General features: G+C 47.0%; 1 protein-coding gene and 1 non-coding gene across 4 annotated transcripts in view; one reads left to right on the top strand and one right to left on the bottom strand.

Moving 5' to 3' along the window:
* The window catches only part of LOC124595638 (acyl-CoA Delta-9 desaturase-like), a 666,968-nt gene that overhangs the window by 562,103 nt on the left and 82,907 nt on the right, over nt 1–21,958 (top strand). For all 3 annotated transcript variants that reach the window (XM_047134467.1, XM_047134466.1, XM_047134469.1), the window contains one exon: nt 16,449–16,671. In XM_047134467.1, coding sequence (XP_046990423.1) covers nt 16,449–16,671 — 223 coding nt within the window. The remainder of the gene's footprint in view (nt 1–16,448; nt 16,672–21,958) is intronic.
* Trnat-cgu lies at nt 4,420–4,494 on the bottom strand. The gene has a single exon. It is a non-coding gene; the product is annotated as a tRNA-Thr (tRNA).

Genomic DNA, 21,958 nt, shown 5'->3' on the forward strand with positions numbered 1-21,958 from the left:
ACAGCCAAGTTGGTAGCAGGCCCACTAAAAAAAAAAAAAAAAAAAAAAAAAAAAAAAAAAAAAAAAAAAAAAAATACTTAAACCTAACTAACCTAAGGATATCACACACATCCATGCCCGAGGCAGGATTCGAACCTGCGGTCGTAGCAGTCGCGCGGTTCCGGACTGAAGCGCCTGAAGCAGGTCCACAACTGGTCGGCTTCTATCCAACAGACGGCCATCACTGGCACCGAGGCAGAAGCAGCATCCATCACAAAACACAACAGACCTCCGCTCTGCCCTCCAGCGACCTCTCGCTTGACACCACTGAAGTCGCAAATGGCAATGATTTGGGGTCAATAGATGCACGCAACAGGGTGTCTGTCTCGGATCTGTCCTTGAAGTAACCGGTTTGTAACAGTTCGTTGGGCCACAGTGGTGCCATCTGATGCTCAGATTGTTGCTGCAGATGCTGTACGACGTGCCATAGCCATACGCCGAATGTGATGATCTTCCCTCTTGGTAGTGCCACGTGGCATAGATTCTCGTGTCCACCGCAGCTGACAATCATGTACTGTGGCTATATTCCTGCCACTCCTTCTGCTGTATTGCAGAAGGAACATCCAGCTTCTTGTAGCGCTATTACACCACCTCATTCAAACTTAGTGAGGGGTTAATAATTGGGTCTTTGTTGTCTTAAAAGAATTCTTGACTAACATCAACTTATCACATCCAATCTCAAAGGTAATTAATGCTCACCACTGTTACAGCGTGTCTTGAAAGCAAACCTGATTTGCATCCTTACAGTGTCGTTACTAGCGTCACCCTTATGCGACTGCCGCGGAATTTGAATATACATCATCTTTCAGATGGAGAAACACGCCTACCAACTTTCGTTATGTCGCACGAAATCTTTTTGGTGCTGCGATTTTTTTCTTTCAGTGTGTAATACTTTCTAGTGGTATTACTCAGTGTGGTGCGCGTGTGATATGGGCCAGTCTTTACGGAGCGATGACCACGTTTCGTTTTGATCGACATTACGGAGGCGTGTAAAGTGAAAAGAAATGAAACAAAGTGAACGGCTGAGAAGATGACGGGAAGAAAAGGAAAAAAAGGTACTAAGTAAGTTCCAACGCGCTCCTTAATTGGTCACAACGAATAAAGAAAAAATAAAAACCAAAAAATGTGATTGCTTGCTGCGTGCGGAAGTGAACTGCTCGGGGCGTCAAACCAGCCAGGGACGGCGGGGACGACCTCTAGGGCAGGGTAGAGGCGCCGCGCAGGCCTGTGGTCTGTGACGTCACGGCGGGTGGCGCCTGCTTGGCGGGCTGCGGCCAGCCGGCGCGTAGGCGCGGCGCCCGCCGAGACTTTATATCACTAGAGAACCAACGGGCGGGGCGCCATGGCCGCGTCGCCGAAAACAAGCGGGCGGCAAGGAGTAGCGCCGACCCTTTACCTCCGAGGTACGACGGAGCGCACGAGATTACTTTCCTCTCTAAGACACGATGACGCATCATTGCAGTAGGAAGCCCCTCTGGAACTTCTGACAAGCAACGGGATGCCCTATATTTTACTTCCTACAAAATATTACTCTACATTTATAATCCAAAGGTAATTTACGTATAAACACACATTTTATTTATCATTCATGCAAAAGTTTTTAATCTATTGTACTACTTATTAGTGCCTGTTACTGTTGCATTGGCGTATTAAGTTTTTCAGCATTTCTCTGTGACTCTCACTTCTCTGTGATTCTCTCGTGACCCATCAAATCTGTGACCAATCGTGTCCCCAGTCAAACTGTACATATCTCCCGCAAGTCTCATTTGGTGTTGGATTTCGACGTTACGTAGGAACAGTGATTTGAAAGCAATATCCTTCGCAGACTGATTGCGTTTTCCCATTATCATACCAACGAACAAAAACCTACCACCTGATTTACGTGCGACTGACCCTATTTCATCTTTCCATCTCATGTAATTGATGGTGAAAGGGGGAGACAGGAAAGGAAAGGCAACGCACTGATGACATCAGCTGCAAAGGGATTTTGTGCGAAATCAGCGGCGATTAGTGAAAACGTTGCCTTACCAGGACCCGAACCCGTGATCTCCTGCTTACTAGATAGTTACGACAACTGCTGCGCAGTCTGGACCCAGTGTTTATCGCAAATGCGTGGACTTCCCTACTGACTCCCCAGACGACTCACATTCCCACTTATTCCATTTCATATCCCTCCAAATTATTACCTCCAGGTGTTTTTAAGACTTCCCAGAATGAGATTTTCACTCTGCAGAGGAGTGTGCGCTGATATGAAACTTTCTTTCAGAAGTGCTAGTTCTGCAAGGTTCGCAGGAGAGCTTCTGTTAAGTTTGGAAGGTAGGAGACGAGGTACTGGCAGAAGTAAAGCTGTGAGGACGGGACATGAGTCGTGCTTGGGTAGCTCAGCTGCCCTCTGTAATAAGAAAACTGAGTTAATCGATCAACAACGAACTTAAACGGATGCCTTACGACGTCCGCCCCGAGCAGATGCAACGAACAAACACGAACAAAATGAGATTTTAAAAAAAAAAAAAAAGTTGGTAGAGCACGTGCCCGCGAAAAGTAACGGTCCCGAGTTCGAGTCTCGGTCCGGCAGACAGTTTTAATCTGCCAGTAAGTTTAATTTTTGTAAGAGTTGTCTAATTCCAACCGAGATTTACTGGTATTGTAGTCATAGGATACCACGTTTCTAGGCGGTTCTAGGCGCTTCAATCTGGAACCGCGCGACCGCTCCGGTCGCAGGTTCGAATCCTGCCTCGGGCATGGATGTGTATGATGTCCTTAGGTTAGTTAGGTTTAAGTAGTTCTAAGTTCTAGGGGACTGATGACCTCAGAAGTTAAGTCCCATAGTGCTCAGAGCCATCTTCTACAATAAATCTGAGGTTACTATTAATATTGTCTGCTGTATCATTAACATACAACTTGAACAGCAAAGGTCCCGATACACTTCCCTGTGGCTCACCTCTAGCTACATGACGACTCTGCTGCAATTCACATTAAGAAACAGTTAAATCACTACCACTGATAAATCTCCGGGTCTGATGAAACCCCTGAGCTTCTTGTCTTGTGATCGATGGGATATTAAAACTTAATTTCCCTTCTTTTTTACTTAAAAAATTACACCTCTTCACTAAATCAATTTCTAAATCCTTCAATGGTTCTTCGACACACAGGTTGAACAGCAGAGAAAAAAGAGTACATCCCTGTCTTACCCCCCCCTTTTTAATCAGAACACTTCTCTCCTGGTTTTCTATTTTATTGTTGCTTCTTAGTTCTTGTACATACTGTGTTTTCCCAGTCTTTCCCTATAATTCACAAGGAACTGATCTCCATCTAACAAATCCTGACTTACGTTTTCCATTTTATTTCATTTTTTTTATATCATTCTGGTCATGGTCCAGCCGATTGTCGGCTAGATCTCGCATTTATCTGCCTTTGCTTTCTTCGGCATTGTATGGATAATATTCTACTGAAAGTCCTACGATATGTCTCGAGATTCATAGATATTACGAATTAATTTGAATAATCGGTCGATTGTCACTTCCTCCGATAATTTTAGAAATTCCGAAGGAATGTTCCCTACTCCCCGTCCCTTGTTTGATCGCAACTCTTGCAGACCTCTGTCAGACTTCTAATACCGAAACAACTATGCCCTCTAAATCGACACCCATTTCATCTACTGTCACGATATCAGACACTTCATCCGTCTTGTACAGACCCTCAATGAACGCTTTCAGTGTGTACCCCTGTCTTCTGCGTTTAATGATAATAACCTGTTCAATTTCTGGAAGTGGAAGAAATTTTCAACACAGGTACTTGGTTGCTACCAAGAGAAACACGTGACGATATGGTGTTGCTGACCACCACACTGTGGTGCAGGGCTCTGGCCTAAATCCCAAACCTGTATTGAGTCTCATGGAGTGATGGTACGACGCTGTTAACAGTGATCCTATAGGCACAAGAGTATTTAAGCTTGGTGCTACTCCAGAGTAATCTGTGAGTAAGAACAGAGTTTTATATTCACAGCTTCTTCTTCCTTTCTCTGTCATGAAGACATAAACAGATCAAAGGTGTGCCACGGTCTACCACACACCATTCACCACAACAAAATAAAGAAAGAAAAGTGTTGAATTGCATTTTTGGCCCGGAGACCATGACGGCTGGCTTCAGACGCCCAACTGGAAAGTTTTTCTTTCACTGTGCACTTAGGCACCTTTCTTCCACGAACGCGCCCCTCCGTTGGACGGAACACCATCAAGAGTATCCACTCCTTCATTCGACGAGACATTGCGAAGAGATTTGGGATTTAGACGACGACATTGGAGAAATTAGAATTATGTATTAATACCTTCAGCTGCTCACGGGCGTTGATATATATCAACGGGGACGAGTGAAAATGTGTACCCCGACCGGGACTCGAACCCGGGACCTCCTGCTTACGTGGCAGACGCTCTATCCATCTGAGCCACCGAGGGCATAGAGGATAGTGAGACTGCAGGGACTATCTTGCGCACGCCTGCCGCGAGACCCACATTCTCACCTTGTATCTGCACACATTACCTTCGTAGTGACCGCACCTAACACACTCATTACTCGTGGAAGACATTCCTATCAAGTCCCGTAAGAGTTCGGGTAATATGTGTGCATCCGCACAGAAGAAGAAGCTCATGGCCGGTATTGCCAGAACTATATACTTATATGGATATGGTATCTGTTCTTTCGGACATATCCGAAAGAACAGATACCAAATAAGTACAATGGAGAAAATCCCAAAAAACACTCGTTCGACCTATACTTGAGTATTGCTCATCAGTGTGGGATCCGTACCAGATCGGTTTGACGGAGGAGATAGAGAAGATCCAAAGAAGAGCGGCGCGTTTCGTCACAGGGTTATTTGATAACCGTGATAGCGTTACGGAGATGTTTAATAAACTCAAGTGGCAGACTCTGCAAGAGAGGCGCTCTGCATCGCGGTGTAGCTTGGCTCTGAGCACTATGGGACTCAACTGCTGAGGTCATTAGTCCCCTAGAACTTAGAACTAGTTAAACCTAACTAACCTAAGGACATCACAAACATCCGTGCCCGAGGCAGGATTCGAACCTGCGACCGGAGCGGTCTTGCGGTTCCAGACTGCAGCGCCTTTAACCGCACGGCCACTTCGGCCGGCCCGTGGTGTAGCTTGCTCGCCAGGTTTCGAGAGGGTGCGTTTCTGGATGAGGTATCGAATATATTGCTTCCCCCTACCTATACCTCCCGAGGAGATCACGAATGTAAAATTAGAGAGATTAGAGCGCGCACGGAGGCTTTCAGACAGTCGTTCTTCCCGCGAACCATACGCGACTGGAACAGGAAAGGGAGGTAATGACAGTGGCACGTAAAGTGCCCTCCGCCACACACCGTTGGGTGGCTTGCGGAGTATAAATGTAGATGTAGATGTAGATCAGGGACATTGTCACCATCTCTCCATACATCCTCCAGGTATAAACTGTTAGGTGGTGAAAATTTCTTTCACCACGAGGCTTTAAACGGGCTGCTTCTGATATTCGAGTGCCATCACACAAGCGTGCTTTATTTTCTTTTCCCTCACAAACCGCAACGCCACTTTTCTTAACACCCACTTCAGCTCGGTGTGTTGCTAGTCATAAAAAACAATTAATCGACTCAAGTTTGTAGCTTGTAAGAATATTTTTCTCTCAGAATTTGTGCTGAAGGTGTCTTCCAGACCGCTTGGTAAGTCTTCTGAAAACTAAAATGTGCTTCTTCATGAAAAGCAGATACACTCTAAGACAAGAAAAACAACAAACCACGAAAGAATTTCCGATTGGGACGGAAATTGGTAGATGTGATGTACTGGTAGCAGGGCCCTGCCCATAATGCTCCAAATTTTCTGACTTGGAGAGATCTGACTTTGTTCGCCATGGCTGGATTTCGCAAGCATGAAGACAAATGGAAGAAACTGTCGCCATGCGCATCAGGCATTATTTTGCTGAAATGTAGACCCAGGATGGCTTGTCATGAACCGCAACAAAACGGGGTGTAGAATATCGTCGAAGTGCTGTTGTACTGTAAGAGTGCCGCGGGTGACGACCAAAGGGGTCCCGCTATGAAATGAAAGCACCCCAGACCATCACTCCTGGCTGTCGCGCCCTATGGCGGACGACAGTCGGGTTGGTATCCCACCACTGTCTGGGACGTCTCCAAACATGTCATCACTGGTCATCGAGGCTCGATTCGAAGCGGGACTCATCGCCGAAGACAATACTGCTCAAGTCAATGAGATTACAGGCCGAAGACGTGTTGGAGTCTCCCCGAACAGAGATTGGATACCAACCTGACTCTCGCCTACCGTACAGCCCGACAACCAGGAATGACGGACCGGGGTGTCCCGTGCAAGACATATCGATGGCCCATTTTCGTCCTCTCGCTGGTAGCTCGCACACGTCGCTCAAATTCCACTCCTACGAATCACCATTCTAAGACTGCACCGATGACCAACTCCCACCGTGCTTTTGTGTCTGGTATTTCAATCCCAAAAAATGTGCGTCAAACCGCCATCAAAGATCTCCACGCCGGCCGAAGTGGCCGTGCGGCTAAAGGCGCTGCAGTCTGGAACCGCAAGACAGCTACGGTCGCAGGTTCGAATCCTGCCTCGGGCATGGATGTTTGTGATGTCCTTAGGTTAGTTAGGTTTAACTAGTTCTAAGTTCTAGGGGACTAATGACCTCAGCAGTTGAGTCCCATAGTGCTCAGAGCCATTTGAAAGATCTCCGCGGCGGGCCGCGTTGATCGATAGCGGCCAGATATCGCTGGGCCGCGGACCGGCCGTGGCGCCAGCAACTCACGCAAGTTGGCACGGCTCAGAGTGCATCTTCCTTATGAAGACAGGTAAAGTACACCTTCAGGGAAAGCAAGAAAAGTGCGAGTCCGAAAACTGCACAGTGATGTAAAGCTGTACCAGGGACGACTCGTGGTTCGGACTGCAACTTAACCTGTAGGCCCCCTTCTCCAGTAGAATTACTGGAGTAAATTATTGCCCTAAGGCGCCGCAGTGGCTCCAATTGAAAGTACTTGCAAACACGCGGTTGAACATTGAGGAGCTCCCAACCAATCATGCCATACATACTAAACTACTGTTTACCTAAGTAACATTATTTCTCCAGAAAAAGCAATAGCTCATTTCTCGAAAAGCAGTGAAAAGTAGTTGTATTTACTGAGAGAGACTTCTATAAAGTTTCAGAAATACACGTCATACTCCTGTTGCAGCTTATTTGATTAGTAACCAGTGTTTCTGGATTAAATAGTCTAATGGCCGTTGTGCCTGTTGTTGATCCTGTATGTACGTAACAGTAAAAGTGAGCCATGCACCACATGTAGCTGTTATGCTTTGTAGCTGGCTGGAAGTGCCAGTCCAGTCGTAATAGCCGGCCGGGATGGCCGAGCGGTTCTAGGCGCTACAGTCTGGAACCGCGCGACCGCTGCGGTCGCAGGTTCGAATCCTGGCTCGGGCGTGGATATGTGTGATGTCCTTAGGTTACTTAGGTTTAAGTAGTACTAAGTTCTAAGGACTGATGACCTCAGAATTTAAGTCCCATAATGCTCAGAGCCATTTTGAACCAGCTGTCATACATTTTCCAGTCATATTGCTGAAGGTGCAGTGCGGGTGATATGTGCCATTCTTTTCTGGATAAATCACCATGTTTCGTTTTGATCTGTGCACAATACACCCTAGGAGACCTGGGTATCTTGTAAGCACACTTTGTGGAATATGGGTCCAGTTCCATCGCGATTTCAAATAGTTTTTCTCCCATCGCCAATCTGCCATTGATAACGTCACACCATTTCGACCTGACGTTGCTGGGCAGAAAAGTTTGATGTGTGTTATGCCACACATACGCCCAGTTCGTTCTGGATTGGGCGATCCATCTTGAACAGATGGGAGTTAATTCGAAAAGTCTCCTGTATAATGTTGCCGTGGATAGGAGTAAGTTATCCTTAGATGTACAACTAGCATGAAGTAGTATTGCCTGACACAGGGAAACAGGACTCTCAGCTTGATATGCCTATCGGGGACGAGAAGCTGGTGGGCTATTGCAGAGCATCCAAGATTTTGTGGCGGATTTTGTTCTCGCTTTAAAAACGGGATCTGTGACCTTTACGAACAACATGCCAAAACGAGTCAACACATTTCGTAGATCACTTCCTCCGATAGTAGATCGGGTTCTGGTGAGCTGGAGGGGTACTTTATGGAAGTACGCTGACAAAATAGTCCGTACTCCGGCTGATAAGATCTTTCCGTTTTCGATGATACAGGACAGGCGGTTGCTATCTGTTACACCTAGATATGGAGGCGAGTAAAGTCGTATCAGCTGCATTTATAGCCTAACCCCGACACTTCGGAGTTCATGGTGGTTACCAATAAATTTTCTGATTGGGCCCATGAGCCTTTACAGTACATCACACCAACAATGCTGTGCGATAGAAGGAACACACCTCACTTAGCCGAGTATGCCCTGGTTTGGACCTTCCTGGCAAGTTAAAACTTTGTGTAAGATGTTTTTTATTTTTGACTCAGTCATTTTTATGATACAATCTTAACCAGGTTCGGCCTTCAATGCATGAACACTTGTTCATCAAATGCCGCACATAGCATCCGAAGATGGCCTCTGAAAGCCGAAACCGGTTATGATTGTATCATAAAAAAATGAATGAGAAAAAAATAATACCTTACAATAAGTCAGTCACCGTCTCTGCAAAGGAAAAGTTTTTTCTAAAATTGTGTCGACCAGACCGGATCTCTATTCTGGAGCGTTACCAGTCGCAGACTACCCCTCATCAGCTGAGCTTTCGAGGCACCATTCACGACCCTGACTCGCAGACTCATTTTTGCCGGCCCCTCTGTTCTACTTTCAATATCTATACAGGAGTTCTCCTGGCTATTCAGTTGCAATAGCACTCCCAGAAGAATAGATGTTGGGGACAAGTGGCTTAGCTGCAACTTGGGTATTGTTTCCGGAATGAATCTTCTCACTCTACAGGGAGCTCTGAAGCCATTTGGCAGCTTAAAAACGCATGCTAGACCGACTGGGCTGGGCTGGTTAAGAATACTGACCGCAAAATGCAAAGTACAGAGTTCGAATCGCCGTCCATTTTAATTCCCCAGGAATTTTCAGTGCTGCACGACGTTTAAATGTCCCAGTGCGTGGTTCCCATCGACCGTACTAAGACTTGTACTTTCTGTTCTCCCCTTCGTAGGGCAGCCAGATAGACTGGAAATTCACCACTCTCTTTTCTCCCCCACGGAGAAATTTCGGCGAAACTATCGAGAGCGAGGTGGTGCAGTGTTTAAGATACTGGATGGGAGGGCGACCGGCAGTCCAGATTTACGTTTCTCAGTATTTTCTTCAATCGCTTAAAAGACACTGTCTGCTTCTTCCCCCTTCCAGACAAAACACGAATTCGTACTTCACGTGTGATGACACCGTCGCCGACGGGACGGTTAAACACTGACCTCGCTCCCTTCCTTCGGCGCAACCGCGGCGCGTCCTAGACCGCTGCGCCCTCCACTGCAGGAACATGGCCCAGAGGACTCGACTTTTGACAGAGAGCACTCGCTGGCTGCCGCGGCGGCGACATTTGGCCGCCTGTGGCCTTTCAGCAGGCATCCATCAGCCGTCAGTCGTCAGCCGTCAGCAGACGGCCGCCGACAGTCAGCGGCCGTGGCGGCGCGACCGCCATATCGATTGGCCGGCGGGGGCGGCGCCGGCGTCGAATCCTCAGAACCGTGGGCCCACAAGAGCTGCTTCTGAAGCTCCGTCACATACAGGCCATTCCGAGAGGCTGCATATTGGCCACGTGCTGTTACACACTGCACCGACTTTTCCCAGATCACAGATGTACGCCGCTGGCTGTAAGAGTTGGTTTTATGGAATTAATGGCTTTATACACAATTGGTCTGAATTACACTTAACAATTGTAAAGGTAGAAAAATTACGTGACTGGGGAGAAAGCACTAAGGGAGGCCCACAGAGTCCAATCTTGGGTCCACTCCTATCGTTACAGCGCGGAAGCGCTGTATCACATATGTCCGAAAAGGCTGCACACAGAATTGGGGGCTGGCCGCTCTGGCCGAGGGGGTCTAGGCGCTTCAGTCCGGAACCGCGCTGCTGCTACGGTCGCAGGTTCGAATCCTGCCTCGGGCATGGATGTGTGCGATGTGCTTAGGGTGGTTAAATTTAAGTAGTTCTAAGTCTAGGGGACTGATGACCTCAGATGTTAAGTCCCATAGTGCTCAGAGCCATTTGAACCAGAACTGCGGTTTGGGGGGGGGGGGGGGGGGGGTCTCACTGCTCCCTTCCTATTTCAGCTATAAATATGGTATGAAATGTTTTTGGTTTAGCTCGGACCAGCGGCCATTCATATAGCCATTCGTACATCTGTCTCACTGTATCTATGTTACAGTATATTAAGCGAAGTTTGAACGACGAAGCGTGGCTGGCGCACAGGGAAACTCTGCGAATCGATTAATTCATTTGCAAAAATTTTAATTAGGCTAAAATGAATGTGTCATGTTCAGATTATACTTGCAAAAACATGCAAAAAAACACGGTTTTGTGGGAGGTTTTCTAAGGTCACCACTTCTATAAATAAAAAAAACCTATGCCTGATCAGTCGTCAGCCGAGTCAAAAAAATATATGGTGGAATAATGTCAAAATTATGTTAAAGTAAAAATTGGGAACCTGAATGAAAAATGCTCCTGTCATAACACAAAAAATGTGAATCTATCCTGGACAGAGTTAGCGATGTCAAAGAAGGGAACTAACATTCCGGATTATCTGACAGCTTTAAAGACATTCAAATCAAACCATCTTGACATACTCGTCCTGTTTAATGAGTTAACCCTACTGCCCAGCGTGGACTCGCATTCGGGAGGACGACGGTTCAATCCCGCGTCCGGCCATCCTGATTTAGGTTTTCCGTGATTTCCCTAAATCGCTCCAGGCAAATGCCGGGATGGTTCCTTTCAAAGGGCACGGCCGACTTCCTTCCCCGTCCTTCCCTAATCTGATGAGACCGATGACCTCGCTGTCTGGTCTCCTTCCCCAAACCAATCAACCAACCTACTTCCCAGCGTAGTGAGCTCTCTTAGCTGCATGGTATTGGCACATCTGCATCATGCAGCTTATAGGCTGAAGTTCGTAGTACAATGCCCAAAATACAAAAGATTCGCCAGCCAAAGTGTCGTATACTTTGAGAGGTAGCAGACTCACCGAAACAAGAAAAATGAGTACAGTAAACATGGGTCCGGAAATGCATATTCTTCTGGGATAAATCCAGTAAGCATAGGTCCGGTAATGCATACTTTCTGCGATAAACACGTGTTTACAGGAAGTGTTCAACATGGCGTCCATTCATGACAATACACGCCTCTCCCCTTCGGCGTAAGGAATGACGCACTCAGAAGTATACCCGGTTTTAGTTGTACCTGCTGGCACGCATTGAAGACGTGACCAGCTAGTGTCCGCATATCGTTGATTGGCGTAGCGTACACCAATTCCTTCAAGTGTCCCCTAGGTCAGGGGAACGAGCAGGCCAAGGTGTCCCCCCCCCCCCTCCGCCCCCCTCGCTCATCCGACCAATCTAGCGGTCCTGTAATGTCTGCGTCAGATGATAGCGCATGTTGTAACGAAGTGTGCTGGTGCGCCATGGACCACATTTGTTTTCGTTGCTGCACTGGCACCGTCCCCAGCAAAGTAGGCAAAACTTTAATGAGGAAGTCCAGATAATGCGCCCCAGTTAACCCTTGTGGTAGCACGTATGGCCCTGTTAATCTATCGCCACGTACACCTACCCATACGTTGATTGAGAATCGGAATTAATACCCTCACTCCTAAATTGCTCGTGGATTTACGTTTGCCCGTAGATGCTGGTTATGGAAATTCACAACACCACCTCTTGTGAGCCCTGCCTCATTGGTAAATAAAATGTTGGATGTCAACAGTGGATCTGCGGCACACTTCTGCAACAGCCATTGACAGAACCGCCGTCTGCCATGATGATCCTGTGGCCTGAGGGCATAAACGCTTTGTTGATGATATGAGTACAGCAATTGCTCGTCAAGTACCGCACCACGCCTTGTGCTACTGCTAAACATCACACAGTGGTCTCAGGGTTTGTTTCCAGCAAACGTAGCACACGCCCCTCCATGCCAGGTGTACAGACTGTGCGGGCCTTTCCACTGTCAGTCTTCCGAGATGCTGGGGCACCTGTATCCTTCAGACGCTGAAAAGTCTGGCGAACAGCTCATCAGAGGGCACTCTGCGATGTGGATATTTTTCAGTGTACAGGACACGGGCTTGCAGGCTACTCCCATTTGCTAAACCATAGCAGAATATCAAATCGCCATTTCACTTGTCGAGTAGTAGGCATCCATTGCTAACAAGTGGTGGAAGAGAGAAAATGTAAATGTACTACACCATTTCTATGCTACAAGCAGCGGGATAACAGTAAACAAATAAGTGAATCCGCGTTTGGAAGAAGGTAAAACACCATGTTACGTACCCAGGATTGACAGTACTGTACAATAAGGCACACAAACACGACGAAAACTAACGTAGCCTACAACGCGACTCGAACGACACGACTGGTTGCAGACCACCTAATATTAGGTGGAGTACTGTGAGAAAGGCATCGTAAAACACTGCCGACACATTTGACGGGGTGCCAACGCGACGACTGTGCCAATATCCATAACCAAGCATCTCGCAGCCCTTCCTATTAACACGTATTTATCTCGGAAAGTGAGTATCCTCGCACCCATGTTTATTGGACTTATTTTTCTTAATTCGATGAGTACTACCACGTCTCAAAGGATTCGAACATTTTTTAACACCCTGTGTAATATCATATGGCTGAAGAGCATATAGTAATAGGTAAGAGATATTTTCTGGGGATGGATTTGTTCCTGGGGGAACACTAAAAGAACCATTTGATTTCTGAGATACACGTTTTTACTTTTTTACGCGAGGCACATCACCATGTTCTCACAAATAACCGATTTTTGGGATTTATGAATGAGAAACACCCGCGTAATATTTTCTTTTATATTTACGGCGTAGATAAAGTTACTGCGCCTTACTTCGTGCAGCTGCTGTTCAATGCTAGTCATCTGTACATCTAAGCACCTCGTACACCTCGTGCCAGACTGACGTTCATTGAATGCCGCCTTCGCCGTGTTGCAGTTTTTATGATTGGTCTTGAACAATGAGAGGCAAAAAAGATTGCTCGGCCCGAAAAATTTAGGGTCCAAGAACACAGCATTGCGCATGCCCAAGTTCAGAAGTGACTGTTCGCAACTCTAGCGGTCTTTGGAGCTTCAACGTGTTGTTTACATCGTCAAATAGAAACAATATAATAGGCTACAGTATAGGTCGAGATTCATTGTAATTTAACTCATCGTATCATTTCTTTTGAAAATCATTATTCGAGAAAGTATAAGGACTCCACGTCGATAGAATTAGTACACCGACGACCGGTTGACATCTGTTTCAGTTGCTGATTGGATGGGCTGACAGTTTACGAACATAAAGGACAAGAATTCGAATCTAACTGAACACAATTGTTATTTCTTTTATTAAGACCCCTGCAGGTAATATTTTAAACCTTAATTCGCCACAGAGTTTGGAGTTGTAGGCTTTTCTAGGTTCCACATTCTTTCAAAAGGTTCCATTTTATAGTAGTCTACTCTTTAAACACACAGAAAAATGGTCAGAGTAAAAATATTGAAAATGAATGCTTTTATTTGTAATTACTTCAATCGATACCTGGTGTGGCAGACACGGATCGAATCAACATGGCGCTGTGGTACACCAGCCAATTCGATTGCGGTCTTTAGGCGGTTTTCCACGTTCCTTTATGCAAATACTGGGCTGTTCCCCAAATTTCGTCTCATAACACTGTACAAAAACAGGTAAAATATTTGGGGCGTTCAATAAGTAATGCAATACATTATTTCTTTGGGTGTCGTGGCTCAAAAAATTATAATTTTCTTTGCGACATCCGTAAAAATCCCGCATCACCTCATATATTCCCACTAACTCCCGGCAGTGGAACGACCAATCTTCAAAATGTCGTCTGCAACTGAGGTGCATTCCAAGCAAAGAGCAGTTATTTAATTTCTTTTGGCGGAAAACTACACAACTGCAAACATTCACAGGCGTTTACAGAATGTCTACGGATATCGGGCAGTGGATAAAAGTCAAATTTGCTGGGCGAAGTGTCTGTTGTCATCGGAAAAAGAAAAAAAAACTGTCTGATCTCCGACGCGGAGGGCGGTCGCAAACGTCTGTGATGCCTGCAATGCTGCAACTTGTAGCCTCTCTTATTTGAGATGGTCGACGATTATCAGTCATGCAACTCAGTGCTCAACTTGACATCTCTGTAGGTGGTGCTGACACACTTGCCCGTCAGTCAGTGTATTCAAAGATTTGTGTGCAGTAGATCCCTCCAAGTCTAGCTGAAGAACATAAAGAGAAAAGAAGTAATATCTCTGCCGGATTATTTTCTCGTTATGAGACTGATGGTGACGATTTCTTGACAGACATTGCCAAAGGCGATCCAACATGAATTCACCTCTTTGAGCCTGAAACAAAACGGCAGTCAGTGGAGTGGCATCACACAACGTCTCCTTCGAAGAAGTTCAGAACAGTACCCTCAGTTGGTAAAGTCTTGGCTACTGTCTACTGGGACTCTGAAAGGGTTATTCTGTTTGATATCCTTCCTCGTGGTCAAGAAATCATCTCTGAAGTCTATTGTAAGACTCTTGGGAAACTGAAGAAAAGATCACGGAAGGCCACATGCAGGTCTGCGCACCCGAGAGAGGATCTCAAACTTTCCGTGGACTTTTCTTCCTCATCAGTCCTACAGCCCAGATCCTGTACCTTCTGACTTCCATCTCTTCGGGCCACTTGAGGACAGACTACATGAGTACTCGTATTACTACAGCAACGCTGAGGAAATATCTCAGGTAACAAGAACTGACACCAGTACAGTTGGGCTATACAGGCTGTCACACGAAGGTGTGGTAAAGCCATAGAAATGAACGGAGATTAAGTGAAAAATAGCGTTTATATCCCAATAATTGGAGAAACACGATTTCCCTCACTTAGCTTACCTTGAAGACTGTGACGACAGTAAGGGCTTCCGGACACAAAGTTAAGTAATAACATGAAATTGGCAAACCCTGGGAAATTGGCAAAACCTAGCAAAAAGAAGAAGGAAAGTTGGCTAACTCGCTGATTCCGCCACAAGCCTTGCTACGGCTTCTTCACCTTTCTTCACCCTGGTTCTGTCGTATGCATTAAATTCGCTGAAGATTATGCTCCCATTTTCGTACATCCCCGTCAAGAAAATGCCACATTATGACAAGCCACCGGTTGACTTTGTCAGTGTAGGAGATCACTGATAATTCATCCCACAGCTGATACAGCATGTCACTGGTCAGCAGCAAATAGAGTAGAAAAGATAACTTCGCCCTTACTTGCCAGTGCTTACGAACTGAAACCACACGTGGCTTGCGGAACACAAAACATAATTTGGAAACACATAAACATTTACTATCAACGAGAACTCAAGGTGTCTGGACTGTATAATCACAAACAAGAAGCGACTTACAGACAGAGGAGCACAAAGAAGAATGGGCTACAATGGTGATGTCGAAGCCAGGAAAAACTTGAAATTTGTACTATTAAACGCAGGGTTCTGGAGGTGTCTGCTAGAGGTTAGTAGCTTTCAGTAAACTTTATTATTTTGTATTGGTAACTACGTACTCGACCTAGAAAGCGTGGTTTCACAGAGTAACCACTGGTAGGGTAGGTAGGTAGGTAGTGTTTAACGTCCCGTCGACAACGAGGTCATTAGAGACGGAGCGCAAGCTCGGGTTAGGGAAGGATCGGGAAGGAAATCGGCCGTGCCCTTTCAAAGGAACCATCCCGGCATTTGTCTGAAACGATTTAGGGAAATCACGGAAAACCTAAATCAGGATGGCTGGAGACGGGATTGAACCGTCGTCCTCCCGAATGCGAGTCCAGTGTGCTAACCACTGCGCCACCTCGCTCGGTTAACCACTGGTAAACGATGGGATAATTCATAAGTGTTTTAAACGTCTTCATTAAAATTAAAATCGAGCACGTTCATTTAATACGTGTGAGATCACGAGGCAAGAAATATTTAATTCATAAATTGATTCCACGATGGTGAGACGGTGTCCTGTTTCCCAGGACTGGTCCCTAGCATGGCATCTTGGAACAGCTGGTAAAGCGCCTGCGCATAGCGGCTTAGACTGCATGCATAACAGCAGGCGCTGAGCGGTTGCCTGTCGTACGGCGTTGACGAGTGGCAGGAGTAACGGTGCGGTCTTGGCTGGTGTTGCAGATGGGCGCCACGGAGATGACGTCAGGCGAAGCGGCGTCGCCGGCGGACGGCGGCGCGGGCGCGGGTTCGGTACCTGGGGCGGCCCCTGACTCCAAGACGTTCGTGCCCTACCAGCCTCGCATCCGCTGGCTGGACCTCATCGTGCAGCTCTTCCTGCACACAGGGTTCCTCTACGGCTTCTGGCTGACCTTGACCTCGGCCAAACTCGCCACCACAATATGGGGTAAGTCACGGAGCAGACGACGTAGTTTCACAAGATGTACAGAGTGTCTAGAAAGTGCACTGTGTCATTTAGCTAGTTAGCTGCCTGTTTATTGATCCACAGGTCATTTTATAGCGGCAGTAAAATGAAAACGAGACGGCTTGTTCTCGTCTCTAATGACCTTGTCTTCGATGGGACGTTAAATTCTAATCTTCATTCCTTAATTTTCGTTGTATTTTTCATCTTCCTATTTTGGAATCTCCATTCTGTTCAGCAAACGTCTTGTTTAACAATAACCTTCGTGTCAACACTTATGCTTAAATGGGACTGGATAAATACTTCAAATTCAGAAGCAATCGCCATAACTGTTAACAGGTTTATCCAACTGTGAGACAAGACGGTCAATTTATTCATGGAAAAATGTTTGCTCTTGGGTTTAGAACCACAATTGTACCCAGGCGTGCACTTTCGGCCGAAGACAATTGATATCCACGGATTTCTTTCTTCAGGACTCCAAAAATACGGAAATCACATGGGGAGAGATTGCGACGAGTTCACATGTTGCCATTGTTATTTGGACTAGTCTGCATACGCTTCGTTGGGAAGTCCTTATACATCCTCCATACAGTCCCGATCTCTTGCCATGCTATTTCTATGTTGTTGGAGCCCTGAAGAAAGACATCAGTGAACGTCGATTTGCTACGGACGAAGAGCTGCATGCTTGCATACAATAACAGTTCCGTAGGCAGTCGCAAACATTTTTCCATGAAAACGTGCACCGTCTTGTCTCACAGTGGGATAAATGTATTAGAAGTTACAGCGACTACGTTTGAAATAATAAACAGTTCACTTACTTTTTCCCGTCTGTCTCGCTGGTCTTCGATGGGGCGTTAAATTCTAATCTTCATTCCTTAATTTTCTTTGTATTTTTCGTCTTCCTGTTTTGGAATCACCGTTCTGTTCAGGAAATAACCTTTGTGTCAACATTTATGCTTAAATGGGACTGCATAAATATTTCAAAGTCAAAACTTCCGTTATTGAAAGCCCAGAATAAAATTTGACTGGATGTATATATTTTTTCCGTAGTAAATAGGTAGCATGTATTGTACATAATATCTGGACTATCACTTTATCTCGGTTTCCTTGCAGCGTTAGGTTTAAATTCTAACTCGAACTTGGACGTCCTCTGTCGTTGTCCCCTTTAGGAGCTGACTGTCAAACGAGTGCAGACGTGATATATCGTATGTAGCAGTCAAGTGAATCACGTCGTGGTGGCATCATGGAAAGGTGAACGAATTCACATATACTGCCAGAGGTAATATCGACTTATTTATTATTTACACTGCTGGAAAGAAAGTAGTACACCCTTTCAATGATTTCCAATTCACTTAAGATTTATTGCTGCAACAGTGCGTAGGGAGTGCATGAAATGGTTACATTTACAGACCAGTAGCACAAGCAGTTCTGGGATACCAGGTATCGACCCATATCAGTACAAGGTGCAGCCTCCACGTGCAGCGATGCAGGCGTTGGCTCTGTCTTCCAGTCTATCGTACAGATGGCGAGTACTCTCCTGGGATACGCTATACCACACCTGCTCGACTTGTTCACGTACTTCTGTAAGAGTTGTTGGCTGACGAGTCGCACGAGGCACTTCCCGTCACATCATATCCCACATGCGGTCGTTTGGAGACAAGTCCGGAGATCGTACATTCCAGGGAAGTTGCTGCACGTCTTGCAGAGAACGCCGAATTTAACGGACATTGTGTGGTCGAGCATTATCCTGTTGGAATAACACATCATCTTCCTGTTGCAAGAACGGCAAAAGAACGGGTCTAACAATATTCTGCTAGTGTCGAGTGCTGGTTAGCATCCCCTACAGAAACAGGTGTACGAGAGTTGCAACTTATCGCACCCCGAACCATAAGCCCTGGAGAGATGGGGGGGGGGGGGGCAGTGTGTCTTGAACGCATGCAGTCTACGAGACTGCGCCCATCGGGTCTACGTCGCACGTGCAAATGACCATCACTTGCGTGTGAGCAGAATCTGCTTTCATCGCTGAAGACCACGGCGCACCATTACATCTTCCAAGTGAACATCTGATGGCACCAGTGGAGCCGTGCACGTCGATGCAAGGCGTGAGTGGAAGACGGGCTGGAGGGGTGCGTGCCCGTAATCCCACTGCCAACAGCCATTTCACAAGAAATCGTGTTGACACGTCTGGGTTCACAAGCTCTCTTATCTGCATCGTAGTTGCCGCACGATCTTGCACTGCTGTCGTTAGAATATGACGATTTTGGAGGTCGTCTGTGCTGCATGGACGTCCGGAACCTCGTCTAGATGAGTGATCACTGATACCAGTATCACTGCGCAACTGACGCAGCACGTCCAGCTTGTAAGGCAGTCCCCGAAAGGACAGTCTTGCCACTCGGAAGGCCACCGTTTAACACCTTTAAAATTCACGCAGTTAGCTGTAGGAAGCACGAATGCATCCCCTTGGCGTAGTTGCCTGCTTGCTTCGTACGTTTGCTCCACACACAGCCTTCAGACTGTGAACGTTCCCTATTAAGGAATGAACACAGATGGCCGTCTCGTAACTATGCCACTACACTGTTTGTTGGCGGACGACTCTGAAACCATAAATGGAAATGCTGTGTGGCTAGGGCCTCCCGTAGGGTAGACCGTTCGCCTGGTGCAGGTCTTTCAAGTTGACGCCACTTCGGCGACTTGCGTGTCGATGGGGATAAAATGATGATGATAAGGACAACACAACACCCAGTCCCTGAGCGCAGAAAAACTCCGACCCAACTGGGAATCGAACCCGGGCCGGCAGGAATGACATTCCGTCGCGCTGACCACTTTTTTTTTGTTTTTTTTTTTTCAGCTAAGGAGTGTGGTATGAAACCGGTATTTGCAACTCCCTCACGCCGCCGCCGCTAGGTATTTTCCCCACTATTTGTAACACATTCTGTCTCGATGGCATGTCGGAGGTTTGGTGATTTATCGACTTTTTTTTGGATCGGTGGGGGCTCGGGGGGCAAAGTGGGCAGGGGTCGAAACCTGAGGCCTGGCCACAGTGTCCCTCTCACCACCACCGAGCCTGTGGTACTTAGGGGAGTGGGAGAAACAGGAATCAACAGTAGTGGAAGGCGTTGTTAGTTATTTATTTGCATGTGTTTTTGTAATATTCACTAATAGCATGAAAGTATGGGAACACATATGCGAAAGAGAAAAGAAGTATAAATTCTAGGTAAAGAAAAAGAAAGGAAAAAGGAAAAGCAAAAAGAAATAAAATCCGCGCAATCTGCGACGCGCTCTCCCATCCGCGGAGGTCAGAAGTAGAATAGATCGTAGGCGGTTGAAACTCAGACACCGCCGGGGGAGGAGGGGTGGGTGCCCTCTGTGCCAGGCACCCCCCAACTCAGTGGAGGTCTCACAAAGACCGCTCAAAGATAGTTAACAAATCATGTTCGGTAACGTGGCGTGTTTTCGAGAGCTGCATGGGCTGTTCGTAAATAGGTCCAGAAGTCGAGGCGGGATTTAGGTCCCTCATTAAAGAGATAAGCGACCGCCCACCCTTTGACCCACGTAATAGCATGACATTTGGCGGCGGGAAAATGTCGGTCCTCCGGGTATAGAAACATTCGAGGCTCGACTGTGTCTGGTGGCACCCGGAGATAGCAGGCAATGATTTGCTGCACGAAGCGCCATACATCTTGCGATGAGGCGCATGTCAGACGGTGTTCATCAGTGTCCAGTTGCTGGCAAAGGAGACAAAGAGGGGATTCTGACAAGCCAATGTTGTGCAGGCGCTGCTTCGTGGCAAATTTCCTGTTGACTATGTGATACCACAGTGCCCGGACGGTCGTAGGGAGAAAGGGCTGGTGGACGGTAGTCCACACTATGGGCCACTGGATGGAGGGGTGTTTGGTCTCCATCACATTCCGGGGAACACAGAACAGCAACAGGCTGTAAAAATCCTTAGTCCTAGGTGGGCGTGTATCTGGGAGACTGGTATGTATGTAACTTTAGTCGACGAAAAAGGTCGAAATATGGGACAAATGCGGCACGATATGGCCGACAGACACTGGTGGTGAGGTGGAAGCAGGTAGGAGGACCTCAAGCAAGCTGCGTGTTAGAGATGTACCCTGGCCCATCCACTGTTTTCTCATGGTACTCATGTACAAGGCTGCAGCTCGCATACGGACATTGACGAGCCCGACGCCACCATACCGTGGGGGCAGGGTAAGTGTCTCATAACGGACTTTAAACATTGAACCAGCCGTGAGATAATAGCCAAAAGCCGCCTGAAGGTTGCGCCCAATTGCAGTTGGCAGAGGGAGAACTTGCGCGATGTGAACCAATTTTGATGCCACATAAAGATTAATAAACGCAACCCGTTGAAGTGTGTCCTGGCGGCGCAAGAGGTTCTGGCGGACGTCGTTGCGGGTGACGTGTAACAGGCGACGGAAATTCGTTGCCGCCGTGCGTGTGACCGTGGGGGTAAAGGTAATGCCCAGGTACCGGAAAGTCCGCACAAGCGGCAGTGGTGCCACTTCACCCTCCTGGAGGCCTCGTCCAATGTGCATTGCAGAAGATTTGGCGACATTCATGGCACTGCCAGCGGCAGCCCCATAACGGGTAATCAATTCGAGGGCATCCCGAATCTCAGAGCCGGAGCGAATGAGGAGGAGGAGGTCATCAGCATATGCCCGACAGCGAAAAGTGTGTTGGCGTAGGGTGAGGCCAGAGAGCTTGGTCGTCAAGCCCCCAATAAGGGGCTCAAGGGCAATAGCATACAGGAGGGTAGAGAGAGGGCACCCCTGCCGTATCGAACGGCAGATAGGTACCGGCCCTGCTATACGTCCATTGACTTGGACACGTGAACTGGCACTGTCGTAAAGACGCCGGATGACGTCGAGAAACGGAGGGACCACTCAGCTACCAAGGTCGGACACTCTGAAACCACTATCAATACATTTACTATATCCCAAGTGGCATATGCCGTCAGCGGATCAAAATCCAGGTGTACTATTTTTTTCTGGCAGTGTATTATTGGCTTCTAGCATACTCGCTTAAAGCGAGCACGTCTTAAAAGCGTTTGCAAACACGGGAAAATAATTGATTAAAAGCTCTCCGGTGGCAGTGTTAAAATACCGCGACCTTTGGAAGAGAGGCATACTCAGCATTGTCTGCCGAAGATGATGAGTGTGACACAACAACAGAATACCTGTACGCTAGGAAATTCTACATTCGCCCAGGAAAATTGTATTTCAGTATCTTCATAATATCATTTTTTGGTGTTCAT

This window comes from Schistocerca americana, chromosome 2 (assembly GCF_021461395.2).
Source record: "Schistocerca americana isolate TAMUIC-IGC-003095 chromosome 2, iqSchAmer2.1, whole genome shotgun sequence".
NCBI lineage: Eukaryota > Metazoa > Arthropoda > Insecta > Orthoptera > Acrididae > Schistocerca > Schistocerca americana.